This window comes from Lagopus muta, chromosome 24 (assembly GCF_023343835.1).
Source record: "Lagopus muta isolate bLagMut1 chromosome 24, bLagMut1 primary, whole genome shotgun sequence".
NCBI lineage: Eukaryota > Metazoa > Chordata > Aves > Galliformes > Phasianidae > Lagopus > Lagopus muta.
The window spans coordinates 4,940,226-4,959,786 of NC_064456.1; the positions used below are offsets into that span (position 1 = coordinate 4,940,226).

The 19,561-nt window shown below is 54.2% G+C and overlaps 2 protein-coding genes across 7 annotated transcripts; both read right to left on the reverse strand.

Annotated features, from left to right (window-relative positions):
* Window positions 1-113: 113 nt before the first annotated feature.
* LOC125684124 (gastricsin-like) lies at window positions 114-3,437 on the reverse strand. The gene is made up of 8 exons (XM_048925962.1): window positions 3,291-3,437; window positions 2,722-2,839; window positions 2,374-2,492; window positions 1,866-2,065; window positions 1,204-1,323; window positions 808-955; window positions 390-488; window positions 114-269 (listed from the first exon to the last, which is right to left on the reverse strand). Exons 1-8 carry the CDS (start codon window positions 3,405-3,407, stop codon window positions 114-116), a joined length of 1,077 nt encoding a protein of 358 aa, XP_048781919.1. The 5' UTR covers window positions 3,408-3,437.
* Window positions 3,438-5,856: 2,419 nt separating this feature from the next.
* FRS3 (fibroblast growth factor receptor substrate 3) lies at window positions 5,857-19,519 on the reverse strand. Of its 6 annotated transcripts, none has more exons than XM_048925580.1 (8): window positions 18,272-18,456; window positions 17,442-17,704; window positions 16,314-16,450; window positions 16,011-16,099; window positions 15,297-15,483; window positions 13,187-13,348; window positions 12,486-12,643; window positions 5,857-10,888 (listed from the first exon to the last, which is right to left on the reverse strand). In XM_048925580.1, the coding sequence occupies exons 4-8, from the start codon at window positions 16,074-16,076 to the stop codon at window positions 9,971-9,973; spliced, it is 1,491 nt and encodes a 496-aa protein (XP_048781537.1). In that variant the 5' UTR covers window positions 16,077-16,099; window positions 16,314-16,450; window positions 17,442-17,704; window positions 18,272-18,456; the 3' UTR covers window positions 5,857-9,970. The 6 variants fall into 6 exon arrangements, with proteins under 6 accessions (XP_048781537.1, XP_048781539.1, XP_048781541.1 ...); XM_048925582.1 differs by having other exon boundaries at window positions 16,314-17,267; XM_048925584.1 differs by having other exon boundaries at window positions 17,112-17,704.
* Window positions 19,520-19,561: the final 42 nt, after the last annotated feature.

Genomic DNA, 19,561 nt, shown 5'->3' on the forward strand with positions numbered 1-19,561 from the left:
AGTCTGGAAAGAAACCCATCTTCAGTGCAAAGATTTCTCAAGAGAAGGGGTCTGGGCTCTGCGGGGATGGAGATGCCCCAATGCACAGAGCTGTGGCACGGCACTGAGGCTGCCTACACAGCAGTGGCAAAGCCCACGCGGTTGTTGCCCATGTCATAGATGGAGTAGTAGACCCTCAGGAAGACATCTCCAAGAATCCAGAGGGGCTGCCCAGTCTCGGAGGGCAGGTAGGTGGATTCAATCCCAACAGTGCAGTAGCCACTGTTGCTCTGTCAAGAAGGAATAACTGTGTTGGAAAGCTCTGGCTGCACAACTCCAGCCAGCGCCCTCCAGCTGTCCCCCAGCCCAAAGTGCCCCTGGCTGCTCTCCCTCAGGTTCTCATGCTGTACCTGGAGCATGTAGGCAGAGGGAGGCAGGGGGAAGCTGTAGCCGCTGATGACGAAGGTGAGGGTGGGCATGTACTCGATGTTGCTGCAGCTTGCCACGTACTGGGGAAAGAGAAACCACCACAGGTTTGTGCCTGGTGAGTTCTGTCAGTGATCCATGAACCCAGACATGCACACTTTACGAGATCCATCATTTCCTCTGCGGGATTAGAGCAAAGCCTCAAGGATGTGGTTTAGTGGGGCAGTGGTGGTAGGCGGGCAGCTGGACTGGATCGTCTTGGAGGATTTTTCCAACCTCAGTCATTTTCTGAAACTGGATTTCCAATGCTCCCCCAACCCAAGTGCTTGACAGCAACTGCTCACCCACGATAGATGCATCTCCCGCCTCTTCCCCCTCATTTTCCCAGCCCACTCTCCCTACCTGGCCGTTGCTATCAGCTTGAGCTCCAATGTACTGCATCAGCTTACTGAAGACCTGGTTGGGAACGGTGAGGAGGGAGGTCCCCGTATCGACGATCCCCTGGCAGCCCTGGCTGCACCAGCCACCGTTCTGCCCACCAACAGTGAAGCTACGGGTAGAGAAAACAGGCAGCTCATGAAACTCCCTGCTGCTGCAGGAGGAACACAGAGACACGGTATGAGGAATGTTCTCTACAGTTATACATCAGCATTGTCAAGAATAGCTCTCAGAGCCCAGAAAGCCTGAGATTTGAGATCCCTGAAGCCACCAGAGGTGACAGAAAGATTCCTCCTATGGCCGCAGATCTAAGAACAACCAGAGCTGGTGTGGAGGAAGCCGGAGAAAGTGATACTTTACTCTTCAATCCCGATCTGCCAGTAGGTGGTCTGGATGACAGGAGTCCAGAAGATCTGCCCTGTGTACAGGTTGGGGTTGACGCCGCCGAGGATGAGCTCACCACCTTGGCTGCCCTCCTGCCTGTGGGAGGAAGGCACAAGTGATAGAATCATGGAGTGTCGGAGTTGGAACGGACCTCTAAAGGCCATCCGGTCCCATGGCCTGCAGTGCACAGAGACACCCACAGCTCCATCAGTGCTCACAGCCCCATCCCTGCCCCTGGGGGGTCTCTGGGGATGGGACATCACCATGGGCAGCCCGTGCAGCGCCCCACCGCCCTGACTGCAGAAGACTTTGTTCTTATAGCCAACCTAAACCTCCCCTCTCTCAGTTTGAAACCATTTCCCCTCATCCTATCACACAGACCCTGCTATAGAGTCTGACCTCTCCTTCTTACAGCCCCTTTAGATACTGAAGGTCACACTCATGGGTATCAGTAGAGATCAACAGCTACCAGTACCAGCCAGCATGCCAGTAAGTAGAAGGGGTTGGGCAAACAGGAGAGGAGGAAGGAAGCATCAGCTGACGGGCTCTCATGAAGGTTTAAACAAGAAAAATAACAGAATATCCTTGGGAAGCACAAAGGCAGCACAAGGTGAAAGGAAGATCAGGAGCATCCCTACCCACTCAGGTAGAAGCTGAAGATGGGGGAGTCCAGCAGGTTTTCCTGCAGCATTTTCTGCATCACAGTGGTGGCTCCACCAGCAGAGATGGCAGGGAAGGCCAACCCCAGGATGCCATCGAAGGGAGAGTACAGAAAGTTGGTGCCAGGCTCCGTCTCGCTCAGGCCGAACTCCTGGTTTGTGACGGAGATGCCCTGGATCTAGGGATGAGGAAAAGAGGCAGAGCTGCTCTGAGAGCACAGCATGGAGCACTGTGACCCACAGGCACAGTAGGCCATGCAGAGGGGCACCAAGCCAACACGAGGCTCCATCCTGCAGCTGTAAGTGTACATCAGAACAGGGGACTGAGTTAGAGCCAAGAACAAAGTTCCCCTGATTTGCTCCTAAGGGAACACCCCCAGCCTCCAGAAGTGATCAGCCCATGTTTTTCCAACTGCGTATCCTTGGCTCAAGGCTGCAGGGCAAAGTTGGGGCACCCCTCACTCCCCCCATCTGCAGTGTCACTCACTGTCACTGTGTCGAAGCCGAAGATGCCGGTGAGGCTGCCGGATCCATACTGCAGGGAGAAGAACTCATTATGAGTTGAAAATGTGGAGGACTTATTGGGGTTGAACTCGTTGTGGTTGGCTAGATTGGAAAAAACAAAGCAGAAGAGTGATCGTTCCATCCAGGGGCGCTCAACCAGAGGCTGAGTGGCAAGAGAGGTTCAGGGCAAGCAACAGGGACCTGCAATCAAAGCACACACGTGGGCTGCTTTTGATAAAACAGGTGGTAATCATTGCTTGTGGTAAATAAAACAGTGGCAGCCAGAAGTCCCCCTGCTGCCCAGGACCCCCCTTCCTGCCCAGGTGCTCACCGCAGGCCTGGCTCTGGCAGAGTGTGGAGGGCACCCACAGGTTGGAGGAGCCGGTGTCGAAGAGCACCAGGAAGTTCTGTGGGGGGGTCCCGATGCTGATCTCCCCATAATAGGACATCTGGAGGAAAGGGAATAATTTTTACCCCGTGCAACTCCTCAGGCGTGCATGCTAAATCTCAGCCCATGCAGCCACAGGACCGCAGGTTTCCTGGGGCTGCAGGGTTTGCCAGATTCCTGCTGTCCGTTTCCAACAGCGCTGTGCACTGTGCCCTGAACACGGCATTGCTCTCTGCTGCTTCTCCCACCAGTGCAGGCACGGCACAGCAGCTGTGTTTACAAGCAGCACAGAGGCACGCGGACCCTTCCTGCAGTGCCACTGTCAGTGTATTTCCAAAACAGTCCACAGCTGAGCAGCTCCATCAGCACTCACACAAATATGCCTCTTTTCCTGCACGACCACGAGAACAGCTCCTGAAATGAACCTGGTTCAAGGTCTTACACTGAACTTCCCAGACTTCTCTATTCACGTCTCCTTTTCCCCCCGCTGTCCCCAAGGGATGGATACTCACATCCATGCTGTTCGCCAGGGGCTCATAGGCAGTGGCAAAGTTGCTGAAGAACTTGTAGGCAGGGTCATAGTAGCGGTGATTGGCCAGGTAGTCGTGGAGCACGCCGCTCTCCTTCATCGCCTCCCTGATGGACTTGCCCTTCTTCAGCGGAACCCTGCAGGCAACGAGCAGCAGCCATCAGCTCAGTGTGACAGGAAGCAAGTTTCCATCACACTCCCTCGTTTTTGCTCTCCGTTGGTCTTTTTTCCCTCCCTCCCTGCCCTGCTTGATGCTCACCTGCATGCAGGCCCCAGTTAAAACCCAGTGCTCCCAGTGCACGTTTCACATTGCCGCCCTCCCGACTTGCCACTATCCCAGGGGCAGCCAAACCCTCCCCACTCACCGCAGCAGCCCCTCGCAGAGGTGCAGGCACAGCACAGTGAGGATCAGCCACTTCATGGTGAGCTGCTCTCGCAGGCCGTTCCAGTAGACCTCCAGAACTCTACCTGCACCCTTATATACCCCACCATGGCCCCTATTGCCTCCACCAGTGCCATGCACGCAGCCAAGGGTTATCACTGCGGCCCAAAAATTCCCCCACGGTGCTAAGGAATATCTTGGAAACTCTAAAGTCAAATATCAGCAGCAAACACCCATCTGTTTGCAAGCTATTCCTTGAAAGAAAAAGAAACAGCCGATAAGAGCGACCCTGTAAAATTAAGCAAAAAGTCCTAAGAGTCAAGTTTGCTGCTGCCCAACTTCTTTTTGACTTGATAGGGTTATCAAAGACTCCCTTGAAAGAAGGGGAAAAGATTTCATTGTGTTTTCCAGGAATACGATGGAAAGAATAACACGGGTTATCAAGAGCTCTGTTATCTCCCATTTCCATTCCAGTTCTTACCTCTTGCATTTTTGAAAGTCCCAGAATGACCCTGGGGGAAGGAAACACAAGGGCTTGGGTTGGAAAGACACCGCACGTCAAGGCATGCTCCCTTTGGAAGGTGCAGATGGCTCCATTGGCTGCTCTGAGATGCTCTGCTGCTGGGAAGGGCTGTCAGGAGGGACTTTCAAAAGGCAAAGCATTAAACTGCCCCTGTGCACAGTGAGATCATAGCAGCTGGAAAAGCAGGCAGATCCACTCCATACAGAGCGATGGCAGAATCCATGGGATGGGCCAACAGGGTTTGTGCCCTAAGAGATCTCATAGAAGGGCCAGTGGTTCAGAAACTCAGCTGCCACGTTTACCTCTCCCTCCAGAGGTGCAGGGGCTCAAGGAAAAGGAACACAGCCACGCAGAGCTGTTGGCACCATTGGTTCTCTCCTCCTCAGCTGCACAATTTAGGAACACACTCCATGGCAAACATTGCGTGTTCTGCCTTACTATCAGAAGTACAAAACAACTTTCAGCTCAAATGTAATCTTATCATCGAGGTCTGGCTTCACCCCTTGGCCAGAACAAGAGGAACAGAAACAATGGGATTGACCGGGGACGCCAAGGGACAACATTTCCATATGGACTGGATTGGCTTTTTATGGAACCTATATCTCACCTTCAGAGTCCGTAAGGACGAGACAACGGACCCAGTGTCTGCTCATGGTGGAGGTGCACAATTTACTGCCACCTGCAAAAAAAACCCAACTGTGCTCTAGAAAAGAGGCTGGCTGCTGGTGGCGCCATCTCCAGGGACAGCTCAGAGGTAATTCCCCCCTTTGAACCGTGACCATGTTCAATAATTGCCACTTTGTCTCTTTCTTCTTTCCTGAAGGCTTAAGATCATCTGTATTTAAAAAACAGCAAACTCAGAGCATCTTCAAATTAGAGTTTGTAATACCTAATGCTCGTGGGTCCTTGTTTGTTTGCAGTAAGAGAAAGGAGCAGGGTACAGCTCAGAACAGCAGGTTTGGCAGCAGTAGCAGAGGTTACTTAGGAGTTATGCACAGCTGGTAAGATGTGCAAACCGCCCAAATTCAGGAGAAAGCTGAAGATCCTCAAGGTCAAAGCAGCCTGATGCAATGTGCCCAGCACAAGGAGACTGCGTGGGGGAAGGCAGCAAGCACTGCTCCAGTGGCGCACGAGGCCCACAGGGAAGTCCAGCTTCACACCATCCCACGCCCCTCCCCTGAGCCTTTAATTTTAGATAAAAAGCAAAGCCTACTTGGAACTGCGTCACTTCTCCTCCCCGCAACACACAAAGGAAGACACAAGCCCTGTATCGTCACCATATTCCATTTATTCAGTATACACTCGTAGTGCGCGTTAACAAGACACGAGCTCCTCAGTCACACAGCACTATTGTTCTTCACCTGCGAGGTTACACCTGCGTGAAACACAGAGGCTGACTGACACCACGAGGCAGCCTGCAGAAGCGCGATGCAGGGAGGGCGCCCCCCTGGGCACAGCAGCCCCATCCCCAGCGGCCGCGGCCCTGAAGCACCGCCGCTTTTCTGCCGTGTCAGAAATGCTCAGAGGCAGCGGGACGAGTCGCAGAGAGGGGAAGCGCAGAGGAGAGCTCGAGAGAACGCAGATGCACCTGGGCCTCCCGACTTCATAATCACATCCAGCGATGGAAGAAAAACAAATGACTTCCCCTAATGTATTCACCTTTGGTCCTGTTTGGGAACGGGAACCTAAACCTGTTCTGCTGCCTGAGCACGGCGCTTCAGGAGGAGCCAGGCTGCGGGGGAAGTCAAGCTTCAGCCCCCCAAGCTGAGTTTGGGCCTCAGGGTTGGAACCCGATGACCCACGGGGTCCCTTCCAGCCCAAGCCATTTTACAATTCTATATGAGGCAATGCATTCATTAACAACCGCTCGTTAATGACGCTTCACAGTCGAGATACAACCCGAGAAGGGCTAAGCAGCACAACACGGAGGGACAGAAGAACGACTTTGAGAGCAAACAGCTGAGAACGTACAGAAGTGGTGCTGAGCCCTGACAGAGAGCTCCCACTCGTATCTCAAGAGCATCGCACCAATGCTTTGGTGCCTCTTCCCCCATTTTGCCACAGTGACACTGAGGCACAGAGAAAGGACACCCAGCACCCATAGGCACAGAGCAGAACCAGAGCTGGGAACACTGCTGGGATGGGGCTCTAGGGCTCGGAAGGATGCAACCAGAAACACGGACAGCAGGAGCTGAAGCTGGGTTTGGGCTTCCTCACAGCAACCAGCATGGCTTGGGTAAGAAAAACAACACATAGTGCTTCGGTAACATCTGGGACATTCAAAGCTCTTTGCAAAAATATTGATCTTTTAATCCTCAGCCTCTCCTTTGCCACACTCTCTCTGTAAGGCAAAAACAGCTCACAAATAACCAAGCGCCTTCCCTAGGGGGAAAAGCAGGCACGTTAAATGGGTTAGAATTAAAAAAAAAAAAAGATAAACCCTCCCATGATAAAAGACAGCTGAGAGCCACGAGAAGCTGTTCCTACCAACCGAGTCTGGGGAGAGGGATGGGCAGAAGATCTGGGGTACGCAGTCCCCAGGGAAGAAATATCAGGGGAGAAATCTGCTCGGTTCACTCAAAACTCAAACGGGAACCACTCAGCCCTGGGTGAATCCCTCAATCTCTAAACCACAGAAGTGTTTATGGACGCAAGCACCGATTCTAGGCATGCTGCCCTGGGGAGGCCGTCCTTGCAGCACGGCTGGACCACGGGATGCTCATCAGCTGCCCCGGGTGAAGTTTCCCATCCAGCAGGCACTCACACACCTATCAGTGTGCGCTCATTGAGAAAGCCCAGCAAACTTGCATATAAGGCTCAAAGCAAGATCTGCCAGACCCACCTCTGTAAAGTGCTGCACAGGTACAACATAATTCATACAGGTGATTTTTAACCGAAAGAAACGAGTGAGAAGGAAGGAGCCCGCAGGGTTCTGAGGAGGGCTCTGCGCTGCCCACCACGCACATCCCAGGACGGAAGGAACGAGACAGAACCAACCCGCACCTCAACCTCCCGCTGGTTTCTCCTCCTGCAGCTGCTGCAGCTCTGACCACTAGAGGAAGCTGCGACACTGGAGAGCCGGTGGAAACGTTGGGGCGAGAGCCCAGACAGGGACATTGCCGGAGCCGTGTTCAAACTGCTCGGGTCTGTTCCTGCACTTTGCAAAACAGGAGGTTAAGAAGGTAAGAGAGAGTCCCGGTTATTTAAAGAGGACGTTGTGAAGTTTCTCACAAAAGCAAGAAAAACAGAGAAAATCATTTGTGAGCCTGCAGCTCCCAGCTCCTGGTCAGGGCTGCATGCTGAGGGGCACAGAGCAGCAAGGCTGGATGCTCTCAGAGCAGCAAGTGCAGCAGCAGCAGACGTCAGCTCTTCCTTAAAAACGAGACAAGGGAGTTATTTTTCTCCTTTGGACAGGCACAGCAATGCAGGGAATGCTGTAATGCAGCCCCTGTGTGCGTGCCCTCCTCACCTCTCCTGCTTTTGATATCCCAGCAAGGTTTGGGGGCTCCAAAGTTGCTGGGGGAGGAAAGGAAGGCCCAGAGCAGCCGTGAGCCGTATTTTGGAGCACACGTGTCTCAGAGCCCAGCAGCACACCCCTTATTGCACCAATCCACAGCCTGTCATCTTGCTCCACAGAAGTCTAAAATGTTCATCCTTTGTCACTTGTCTGGTAGGAGCACTTGGCATAGCATTTCTCACTGGGCTGTGATGCTGCAAATGCAGGTTCCTACTGGAACCCGGCTCCTCCTGGTGCTGCTGGAGCCACGGCAGGGGATGAACTTACAGAGCAAGAGCTCTGTACTTACACAGTTTTGTTAAAGCTTTATACAGTTCACTTTTTTTTTTTAATGTATACATAAACAATTTCTTCTCTCGCTTCTCCAAATGAAAGTTAGAGATTTTAGGGGGATGCCCATTTTCCTTCAAAGAAAGTCATTTGGCATAATACAAAAACATATCCCTTGGGTTTCCTTTCTGTTACAAATCACGTAAAAGTTGGCACAGAGTAAAGAATGGACAAGAAGAACTTCCCCAAAAAGGGAACAGTCACTGAATTTAAGCATATGGGGCACTTTGGATTCATAGTGCAACAAACAGCAAGTTGAGGATCTGCAGACACAGGTATGGCTCTGTGCACACTTCTGTTGCTTTTCCAGCTGCGCGGCACTGCCCTTCCTCACAAAAGTGCCACCTTTCAGTACAACATCAGGGCAGCACTTAGAAAAGCATCAAAACTATGGAAATGGGGTCTGTGCAGCTCCAAAGCAGGCGATGACTGCGTGCTGTCCTCCTTCACAGCAGCTGCTCACCGACCTCCATGCTGGAAGGAGGAGGGCACAGCTGAGATGGGCAGTGGGACAACCTGCTGGGTGCTGGGCCTCTCCGCTCACATCCCAGGGAGAAGAACAGAAAGCAGAAAGGTGGGACTCCAAAGCGACTCCGGAGCACTTCTGTCTCACAGATACAGCCCAAGGAGGCAAAAAGTAATGCGGGTGAAGCTGCAGCATGTCACCACGCAGAGGGGTGTGGAGGCATGCCCTGCACCAGCAGAGAGCCGACACAGGGCCTCACGTGGAGGCCTGACAGCTCAGCTTCAGCGTCAACAGAAAACTCCACATCAAAGGCCACACATTTACGGAAATTTAGCCCTTCCCAAGTCTGTAGCTGTAGGAAACAAATGACACATTCGCTCTAAACAGGATCAAATATTTCTCATGGACCTGGCCAGGAACGTGGGTGCAGGCAACCACTTTGATAGCGCTCCAAGCCCGGCCACCTCACACCCACCCACCCTCTCTGCAACAGCGAATCCCAGTTAAAAAACACTGAATCACAGCTGCTCTTTTCACTGACGGCAGCCCTACAACGCCAGCAGCTCTGCTCAGACAGAGGGCACATGAGCACACGTGTCGCGCTGGCACCACTTTTGGCCATCTCCACCGGGATGCAAAAAGAACATTTAATAAATAAACCAGTAAACAAATCAACAGTGTTTCTGAACAGCCCCCTCCCAGAAATCAAAACTGGGTACAGTACAATTGAAGGCTTCTATACCCAACCTACAGCCCCTCACACTTGCAGTCTGCCCCTCCTCTTTATAAGCAAAGTATCTTCGGGATATGAGGTTTCTGTGATCACAGTGTTTGTGTCCATGGCTGTCTGTCCTCTTCTATTAGTTTCTAGAGCTGCCCAATCTAAATCGAATCTAAGAAAGGGACAGAAGTATGGGAAGCTTCTACAAGCTTCAAAAAAATAGTGCAGAAGAAGAAAGGAGCAAATTGAGGAGGGAAAGACTGCAGCATGAGCTCCCATGTCATGAGGGACCAGAGAAATCACAAGGCAAAAACTGACTCTGGGGCAGTGAGATGCAGTCAGGTCTCCCCAGAGAAGATCCCAGGCTGCCAGCACTGCTCATGGAGCAGCAGGAATCCAGGAGGGCCAGCCCTGTTGGAGGTGGTATCCATGCAGTGCCAGCGCTACCGTGGGCACCCTCTGCCCCCCTTGCCAGAAAGACAGTGGAACTTCCAGATGGTGTCTTTAAACACCCCATAAGGCTTTATAAAACAAACTGCACAGAGGATGGAGAGGGCAGGACAGACAGATAGAGCAGCGTGAACACCAGCTGTAGGAGCCATCCCATAACACCAGGCAATGGGGCAAATGGGGAAGCAGAAGGCAATGGTGGATGGAAGCCACACCGGGCAACACGCTGAAGGGTGGGTACCAAAGCACAGCGCAGTGCTCGCACCGGGTGCCCTTACAGAGGCAGGTCGGTGCTGTTGTGTCGAGTTTTCCGTGAGGTCCCATCGTCCCTGGGCCGGGCCCGCTGCAGATTGGACATGGCTGCTGTCTTTTTGAGGTCAATCACCGCGTAGGAATCCGTCCGGGGCGCTTCGTGGGAGGCGGCCGGGCGGGCAAGGGAGGCCGGGGCGTTGGGCCGGCCCTTGTGAGGCTCAGCCTCCAGCTCCACCTGGATGTAGTTGAGCTGCCGCGGCTGCTCCAGCCGGGGCCGGGGGAAGTCAAAGCTGAAGACGCTGGGCACGCAGCCGCGCTGGGGTTTGGGCAGGAAGGCGCCGCGCCGCAGGCTGCTGCCCCCGTGCAGCGCGGTGCTCTCTGAGTTCACGTAGTTCTGCAGCGGATCCTCTTCTCCAGCCTCGGGACAGCCGTCGGGAGAAGGCGTCAGGGCGTCCCCAGCGTCCTCCTCGCCCCGGCGGAGCGGCTGGCACTCCCACACCGGGGGCAGCGCCGGCAAGTTCTCGTAGTGCAGCAATGCAGCCCTCCGATGGGAGCAGCCGGACGAGCCCTTGTCCTCGTGGGGGACCTTCACGCGCCCGGCCCGGCAGAGGGACGAGGTGCCGGGGGGCAGCAAGCCATTGAGATTCTCGTAGACGCACTGGGGCGCAGGGCACTCATCCTCGCGCTCGTTGTTGTTGCTGGGAGCACAGAAGTGCGTCCTGCACTCCCGGTGGTGCCGACTGATGCGCCTGTAGTTGGGCGCGGGACCCAACACAAACTTCACCTCCCCGGGCTGCAGGAAGACCTGGGGATTGCGGTCTTCGAGGGAGCAGCTGCGTTTCCTATGGGGGAAAGGAGGGTGGACTTCAGGCAAGGAGTGCATACAATGTTGGCCCCTCAGCTCCTGATCACCACTGGCTGTGTTCACGTAGGTGTGGGACTGCAAGGAGAGAAGCAGAGGGACAGTGAAAGGAGAAGCAGGAGCAAAGCAGCTGTCGGCAGCTGAGAAACCAACAGGAAAGACTGATGAAGCCGGAGATGAAAGAGTTTCAGAAGTTGAAAAGGTTTTGGGAAGCAAAACTCAAAAGACATTTCTGGATTTGTGGGCTGATGGAGGAGGAAAAAAAAAGAAAAAGGAGTCCAACTGCAGAAGGAACAGATAATCTATCTCACATTTGATGCATATGGCACAGAACAAAAACCAAAGCCACCTGCAAAGTATTTTCTTGAGCTCCTTATACTTGATGCATTGCAGCGCTCACACCCGCACAGGCTTGCCTGACAATGGGTGAGATAAGATGGATTATGTCAGGAAAACCTCAATTCTACAACTGAGAACAAAGAGCTGAACATCAAAAATAAAAATAAAAGGAGTCTGAATTTGGCTATGCATCTGCAGATCAAATTAGGGGATGCAATAGCAGCTGATAAGGCAATATGACAGACTCGCAGCTGAGAGCGCCACTGTCAAAGAAACTCAAGAGAATGCTACAGGATCACAGCATCACAGGATGGTTGGTTAGAAGGGTCCCTAAAGACTCCCTGCTGTAGGCTGGGTGCCCCCATCAATCAGGATGCTCAGGGTCCCACCCAGCCTGGCCCTGCCCGCCTCCATGGAGGGGGCACCCACAGCCCTCTGGGCAGCAGTGCCACTGCTTCAGCGTTCCCTGAGCAAAGAATTTCCCCCAGCAGCTAATTTGTATTTCACCTCTTCCAGTTTAAAACTGTTCTCCTTTGTCCTGTCACTGTCTGCCACATAGAAGGTCAGTCCCCCTACTGTTCATAATCTCCCCTTAAGTACTGGAAGGCCCAAAACCTTCTCTTCTCCAGGCTGAACAAGCCCAGCTCCCTCAACCTTTCTTCACAGCAGAGGTGCTCCAGACCCTGAGCATCTCCACGGCCCTCCCCCAGCAGCCCCATGTCTTTCTTGTGCCAGGAGCCCCAGGCCTGGACGCAGTACTCCAGATGGAGCCTCACGAGGGCAAAGCAGAGGGGGAAAACCCCTTCCTCTCCCTGCTGCCACTCCTCTGTTTGATGCAGCCCAAGAGCAGCTGGCCTTCAGGCAGCAAGTGCACACTGCTGGCTCGTGTGCAGCTTTTTGTCCATCAGGACCTTCAGGTTCTTCTCCACAAGGCTGCTCTCAAAGCATTCTTCTCCCAGGCTGGACTGATATCTGGGACTGCCCCAACCCAGGTGCAACACCTTGCACTTGGCCTTGTTAGACTTCATTAGGTTCATGCGGGCCCACTTCTAAAGCTTGTCCAGGTCCCTCCTCATGGCCCCCTTCCCCCTGTCACATTAACTGCACCACCCAGGGATCAAGGAAACCAAATCACTCCACCTAAAGAGAGTGCCTGTTTTAGGGAAGCATCAGAGCTGAAGTCCCCAAGACCAAAATGAAGCAAAGAGAAGAGTGGCAAAGGTACAAGGATCGCCTGAGCTTTGTTGGAGTAAGAGAAACCTTGAATTGCACGGAGCTGCTAGCAAATCAAACTTGTTCATTGCTTGGAAACAGAATTGAGGACATTTGTGTTTACCTGATCGTCAGGCCCAATGAGGGCATGAGTGGAGTCTTCACCCACAGAGGAATGCCTCAGGCTGCTCATGGAGGGGTGGCGGGCTGCCAGGTATGACAGGCTTTCTCCAGGGAAACTGTGGAATCCATTGGCAAATCCTGGGACGCTGTACCCCAGACCTGGGAGAGAATTACAACACAGCATTGGTCCGGTGCAAAAAACAGCAGACTGCATTTCCACAGTGAGCTGGTCCCCAAACTGCACCCTGCAAGTCAGAATCAGCTTGTCTGGAGAAGATTCCTATCACAAAGTGCCTCATATAAATACAAGGGCTAGGCCCTCCTGTTTACATTTATTTGACTCCTAATGGAGGCAGGAATTGAGCAAACCTGAATTCTTCCAGACGTGGTTTCCTTTGGGAACCACCTGACCCCTGTAGGTGCCGCTTTAAAAGGCCTTTTGGCAGAGCTCCAGCTGAACACGGGCTGAAGGGTGACAACCCAGCTGACTACTGAAGGGCTTTTTTGTTGCTGTTGCCTTGGAAACAAAATACCACACTGCAGACAAGTGGGGCCTTAAAATAAACACGCTGTACGGGGCTCACGCAGGCATAAAGGCACAGGTCAGCAGCAAGGCAGCATTCGGGAAATATCCGTGGCCTGCGAAGGGCAGTTTTACACGAGCAGCAGCAGGCATTGCCACATGGGCTGAGGGAAACTTACTGGTGGGGGCCTGGGGGGTGCGGGAGTGCTCCCTCTCTGTAGGGTGACTGTTCCTGGTGATGACAACAGGCTCCTCCACAACGTTGATGCTGTTACACTGCATCAGGTCCTGGAGCAGATTGAAGATCTCCTCCGCTCTGGAACATTTGAAGGCAAAAATCCCTGCAGGGTAACGAGGAGGAGGATCAGAAAAGCAAGAAAGCAATTCTGGCTTTAACAAGGGGATATGTAATTCTGGGCTGTAAATGAACTGGCAGTTTTGATTTCTTTTATTGTGTTTAACATAATCAACCCCTGAAACTCACAGCCACATGAGAACAACTAACATCTGAGTGGATTATTGCATCAACATCACCACGCAGTGCCAAGACTGCCATCTGGCCCAGCAGTGCACTGCTGTAAAAACAGAGCACCCCAATTATCTTCTGACACTCAGCGCCGGACGAGCAGAGGTGTGAAAGATACAAGCGAACCGGTTTTGTTTCGTCTCTAATCTTCTATTTCAGCTCCCCTGGCACAGCACCCAGCTCTCACTGCCAGGGGAAAGGCTTTCCAGGGACTGGTGGGAGCTGAACTGGGCCCCATGGGGTTTCTAGGCGAGGAGGAACAGGAGTGTCCTACTTCAGAAATGCATCGAGTTGAGCAGCGTCTCTCCAAGCAAGCAGCCGAAACCAGAGCTGATATGTGCAGAGCTGAGCAATCCCACACTGCAGCACACACACACACACACACACACACAAACACACACACACGTGCACAAAAGCCATAGCAACGCGGATGGCATGGCAACAACAGTTGCTACTCCAAAAAATAACATTCAAAACATTCCGACCAAAACACAGCTAGATCTGCCTTGTCTAAGACAGCATCAGGAAGGAATCCTCCAAATGAAATTAACTGAGAAGAAAAAAATCCCACAAGGAAGGGAGAAAACCCCTCACAGCAGTGTCACCCCACTGGCTTCTGTCTGCGTTGTGACTGGCCAGCACGTGCCTGCAAAACGTGTTTAACACACGAGGAGCAAACAGCTCTGCTTTATCCATCACCCCTGCCTGGGCCTAAATAAAAAGCAAAACGCGTTCACAGCAGAATTCTAATCCCTAACCCTGCATAAGGCAAAGCAGACAACCTATTCTCACTGCTGAAACACAATTCCAGAAGAGAAGAAGCCCAGATATTAAGAAGGATCATGCGGCACTACAGAGCAGCCCTTTACACAGACACAGTCGTGAAGAGTCCCTGTGGATGAGGAGGAGTCTGCAAACACATCAACAGAATGAGGTAACAAACTCCTCCTGCTCCTGGGATGCACACACCAAGAAAGTGCTCAGCTAAAAGAGAGGCAGACTGGGAGGGGAGCTAACAGGCTCCGTAGTAAAACCATTCCCAGTGCTGCTGACGACTTGGCACAGACCCCTGGGTGACTCACTTCCCTCTTCTGTGCACAGCATCCCTGTGCATAAAAATCAGCACAACACAAAACTCTTTTTCCTTTGCATTACAAAGTGCTGCCAGGCACAGAATAGAACGCGTGAAGCAGAAATAACACCAACCAGGCAGAGAGAATGCGCTGCAAAAACAAATCATGTTTAAGCCACTGCTGCTACTGATGTACGTTTGAAAGCTCTGAGGAATAACCAAATCTGAAGAGGGGTCTGGGAAAAGGTGCAGCTGATGTCCTTTCATTCATTCCCAGACTTAAGGGAGGCTGAACAAAGCTCTAGTCCTGCAGCAGGCGCTTCCTAGCCGCCCATGAAACACAGCTGTGGGCTGCTCAGCGCCTGCTACCAAGCCTGGAGCTGGGCTGTAAGCAGCACTCTGACATTAAATATGTTCCATCTGTTGGAAACTTCAGCTCAAGCATGGCTCATCAATTAACCTCCCAAGTGCCCAGGCACTAGCAAAATGAGACCGCTAGGCTCTGAGCCACAACAGCACTCTCATTAGCGTTTTAATTGAGATTATCAACTGCATGTGCATGCACACGGCGTTCAGGGGGCACCAGAGGCTGCATGAACAACCATTGGTTCATCAGATGCAGAAATGTGGGAAGCCACAAGCAGCAGCTCACTTCTGGGAGCAGAACCCCCAGGAAGCAGCCAGCACTCACCCTGCCCCGTGTGGCAGCGACGGCCGCTCTCGAAGGAGAAGAGGTTGGAGTCGTAGCCGTAGCGGCGCAGGCAGAGGTAGGGCCACCTGACTGCATCTCTCTTGTGAGTGTGCAAGATGAGCTCCGTCTGCGTCAGCTCCATCAGCCCAGCTCCCAGCTCGTTTCCTTCATCGTCCACGTTCGTTACCTGCAGAAGCCACGCAGCTCTCACCAGGAAGCTCGGTGCGTTTGGGAAGGGGGAAAAAAAAAGCCCTCCCACAAAGATCTGGTAATTCCCATGGATTTCCCCTTCATTTCCTGAGATGCCTTTTTCTCAGCTGAGAATTCACTGCTGGCAGAAAGCGCGGAGCCGGCAGGCCTGGAGGCTTCGTGCTCAGCAGTTCAGCTGATGTGTCTCAGCACAGACACTGGAACACAGCCCTGAGCAATAAAAGGTTTCTCTCCAGTTCTCCATTTCCTTGCTCAGGCTGAATCTCAGCATAGAGGAAATTTCTACTGCAAATACAGAAATATCTGCAGCAGAGGGTACTTAATTAAAAACAAAACAAACAACAAAAAAAACCAGCAACATATTTGCAAATCTTATCAAGTGAAAGACTTATCTGCAAGAGCAGCTCTTCTTTGCTTTCATGCCTAGAGCCCAACCCACGCTGGGCTTTGCTAGCAGTGAATGTTGCCACAGATTCTATAATGGGGATAAAGTCCAATACTGACCTTAAATTTGGTGGGGTGGTTGTCTGGGATGTTGTCTCCACACAGACAACTGCAGCAGCTCCCCATGACGCCAGCAGGAGAGGTAATCCCTGGGGAAAGGACACAGAACAGAGAGCAATCAAATTTTCAGACCAGCTCCTCCCAGTCCCTGCCAGCGTGCAGCATTTACAGCCCATACCCTCCTGGGTGCCCTGCATGCAGCTCAGCATGTTTGGAACTCAGACGTTTTTGGCCTCACAACGCCTTCCCCAGTGAATGGACTCTGTGCAATATAAGCCTAATTAAAAACAACAGCTTTCTTACCATTAGGCAACTGGTTGTTTGGGTTTTCTGAAGGTGAGAAAATCCCACTGCCACTGCCTGTCTGTCTGCTCTGGAACTTCACGGTGACCAGGTGTCAGAGCCACCGAGAGCACGAGGGAAACGGCCCCATCTTCCACCTGGCCAGAAAGTTACAGTTCAAGAGGTAAGAAAACAAAGAAGAATAAACACGTGGGGAAGGGATGGCGCTAGGAATGTCTCCTCACACGTCACGGGAAGGAAGAAGGCACACTTTGTGCTCCTCAATGAATATAGATCATAATTCCCCTCCTAAAATGCACAGCACACTTCAAGCAGACATCAGGTGTTCGGACGCACGCTTTGTAAAGCCTCTGCAAATCGTCCCTCTTTGCCATTTATTCCCATTTTCTAGCAAATGTACAGCACTGAGATGAAAGAGCAGACACTGGAGATAGAAGCACGTGCATCCCAAAAGGCAGAGACCAGCAAGTGCTTTTAAAGACATAGCTTTGGAAAAAAACACATCTACAAAGCCTAAAACTAAGAGATATTGATTTCTCAGCTTTGGGATCATATCCAGGAGCGGATGGAAGGGCAGAGAGCAGTGAAGACTCAGGACATGTGACATCTGCTGCTCAGGGATGGGAAGGTGTCTTCATTTGATGGAAGGTCCTTGAGAGTCACAGCCCTATCAGCAACTGAACACAACCACCGATCTGTTTCAGACTTTGAAAACTAACAGACGCCAAGTAACACAAAAATTCAGCCACCTGCTTACAGTCAGTGAGTGCGAGCACCGAGCACGCAGGAGTTACACACCCAGTAGTGAGAAATCAGGGCGACTCTGAATCAATCCCAACAGACCCACTCCCACTCCGGAGCACTGGGTTCAGCAGCAGGTGAACACGGGAAGACGTCACGCTTTGGCAAGAACAGCTGACAGCCTCTGCATCCAAGGCCTGACAGGTACCCAGCCTGGCACCACAGCAGCACATACAACAAAAAGGCTGTTGGAAATCTCCTGCTCTGCCACGCCGGAATTCACCTCACCAGTCCCTCTGAGTCAAACAGTGACTCCTGGGGCCACATCCCTGCGCAGCTGCAGAGGCTCCCCTGTTTGGTTCTCACATCAAGCCACAACCTACTGACCTTCCCTGCAGCTCCACGTCACCCTGCCTGAGCTCCGGCCCTTCAACACCTCTCTGCTGCATCCACATCTTGCAAAGTCCTCTAGTGGGGGAAGGCTTGGCGTGGGGCAGGCTGGAGCTGTCAGCTGCTGTCACCCAGCACATCTCTGCCGCTCTGCATCCCGGCACTGCGTGGTTTTATTCCTCACCGACCTTCAGCACCGATCGCCGATCTGCTGCCGACTCCTCAGGCCGGTTTCTGGGGGCTGCCATCCCATCAGTTCCCTCACGGAAACAAAAACCCCACAGAAAACACGTTATCCTTGCCCTCGTTCTTCTTCGTTCCCCTCTCTCTCCAGTGCTCCCTCTGCCCTGCGAGGGCTCTGGGATGGAGAGCCACCACCTATCCTGAAAACTCACTGCAGCCAGCATGAAGGCGAGGAGAAAAAGCAGAGGGAGAACCTTGAAGGGGGGCTGTGGAGGCACCAGGCTCAGCCCTTCGCTCAGCCCCCCCCTCCAAGCCCCGTAGGGCCCCACAGAAACACAGCGAGCACCGGAACCCGGCATGGGGATGGGGGGAACGGAAGGGGGGGGCAACGGGGCAGAGGGGAAACGGAGGACAAAGTGGGAACTCGGGGAGGGCTAAGGGGTCGGGGGAGGGGTGCAGCGGGGGGCACGAAGCGGTTATTGAGGGGGGACACAAAGGGGTTTAATGGAGCGGGAGGACACGGGGACCTGCGGGTGGGGCGAGGGGACGCCGCGGGAGGGGAGGGGACGCAGCCCGGCGGGCAGCGGCATCGGAGCGGAGCGGAGCGCTGCGCTGCGGGACGAGGCCCGGCCGTGGGTCGGTACCTGAGGCGCTGCCCGGCTCCGCCGTCCGGGAGCTGAGGCCCGGGCCCAGAGCTACGCGCCGGACCCGGGCCCGGCCCCTGCCCGGCCCGCGGGCTCCGAGCTCCGGGTCGGGGACCGGGACCCGCCAGCGCCGCGTCCCCCAGCCCGGGCCGGGGCCCGCCGGGAGCAGCGAGTCCGCCGGCCGCCGCCTAGAGCGTCGCGCTGGGAGGACCCCGGGCGGGCGGGCACGCGGCCGCCAGGGGGCGCGAGAGGTTCGCGGCGCCAAGATTGTGTGGGCGGGGCTGGAGGGAGGGGCGGGGTCACGTGAAGGGCGGGGTCACGTGGAGAGGCGGGGCCGAGAGAGCCGGGGTACGGTGGGGAGCGGGGGGCGCTATGGAAGGGGTCAGCAGCAAAAAAGGGTTCGGAAATAAAAGGACCGATGGATGGGGAGGGGGCTGCCGGGGCAACCGGAGGGGATGGGGGGGCTCAGAGGGGCCGGGAGCTGCGTGGACGTGTCGGTGGGGCTGGAGAAGTCGCTGCCCTCCCAGCACGCGCAGCCGGCGCTCGGGGGGCCCTACGGTGCCCCCAGAACAGCGACTCCAGCCGCTGCCTCCTGCGCGACCCCCAGCCTGGCGGCCCGCCGTCTCCTTATGTGGACTTTACCCATCACCCCCCCCCCCCCCGTGCAGCCGTGCTGAGGGTTGCGGGGCCCTGGGGAGCAAAGTCCTCGCCAGCGACCCAGCGGAGCGGAGCTGTGGCACTGAGGGCCCCCGGAGCGGGGCTGGGCCCTGTGGGGTCCCTGGGAGTCGCCACTGTGCGGCCCCACGGTGGGTGTCGGGGGGTGTGGGTGGGGGACCCCTGTAACCCCACACGCACGCTCCTCCTTCCCCAGCCCGGGGGATTTTTTGAGAAATCTCAAAAATCGGGGATATAAAACACGACAGGGCGCTGCAGGAACCGGAGCGCTGCCCCAGCCCAGCTCGTACTCCGATTCCTGCCCCGATGCCATCGCCGAAGCCGCGCTCAGTGGTTTTGGGAGGAAAGTAGGACATCCCGGCTGCCCTCCGGCTGAGCGCCCGGTGAGATCCCCGCGGAGGTTCCCCACCTCTCCGCTGGGGCGTAATGACACCTCCTCTCTTTTCATGAAGCTTCAGCTCTTTCTGATGTAGGGAGGAAAAATACATCGCGGCGGATCATAAAAGCCATCCAAACGCCGACCTGGGGCGAAGCGGGGCGTGGATGCTCGGAAAATGAGAGGTGGCAAGAGAACGCGATGCGATGGGAGCGCGTTCCCTGCAGGGTTAACCCTCC

Coding starts and splice junctions, on each gene's coding strand:
- LOC125684124 (XM_048925962.1), bottom strand. CDS start 3,407: ATGAAGGAGAGCGGCGTGCTCCACGACTACCTGGCCAATCACCGCTAC. Junction 2,493..2,721: donor CTGCCAGAGCCAGGCCTGCG/GTGAGCACCTGG, acceptor TTTCCAATCTAG/CCAACCACAACGAGTTCAAC. Junction 1,324..1,865: donor TTCAGCTTCTACCTGAGTGG/GTAGGGATGCTC, acceptor TTCCTCCCACAG/GCAGGAGGGCAGCCAAGGTG.
- FRS3 (XM_048925586.1), bottom strand. CDS start 16,076: ATGGGGAGCTGCTGCAGTTGTCTGTGTGGAGACAACATCCCAGACAAC. Junction 13,349..15,296: donor TCGCTGCCACACGGGGCAGG/GTGAGTGCTGGC, acceptor GTTACCCTGCAG/GGATTTTTGCCTTCAAATGT. Junction 10,889..12,485: donor TCATTGGGCCTGACGATCAG/GTAAACACAAAT, acceptor CTCTCCTTGCAG/TCCCACACCTACGTGAACAC.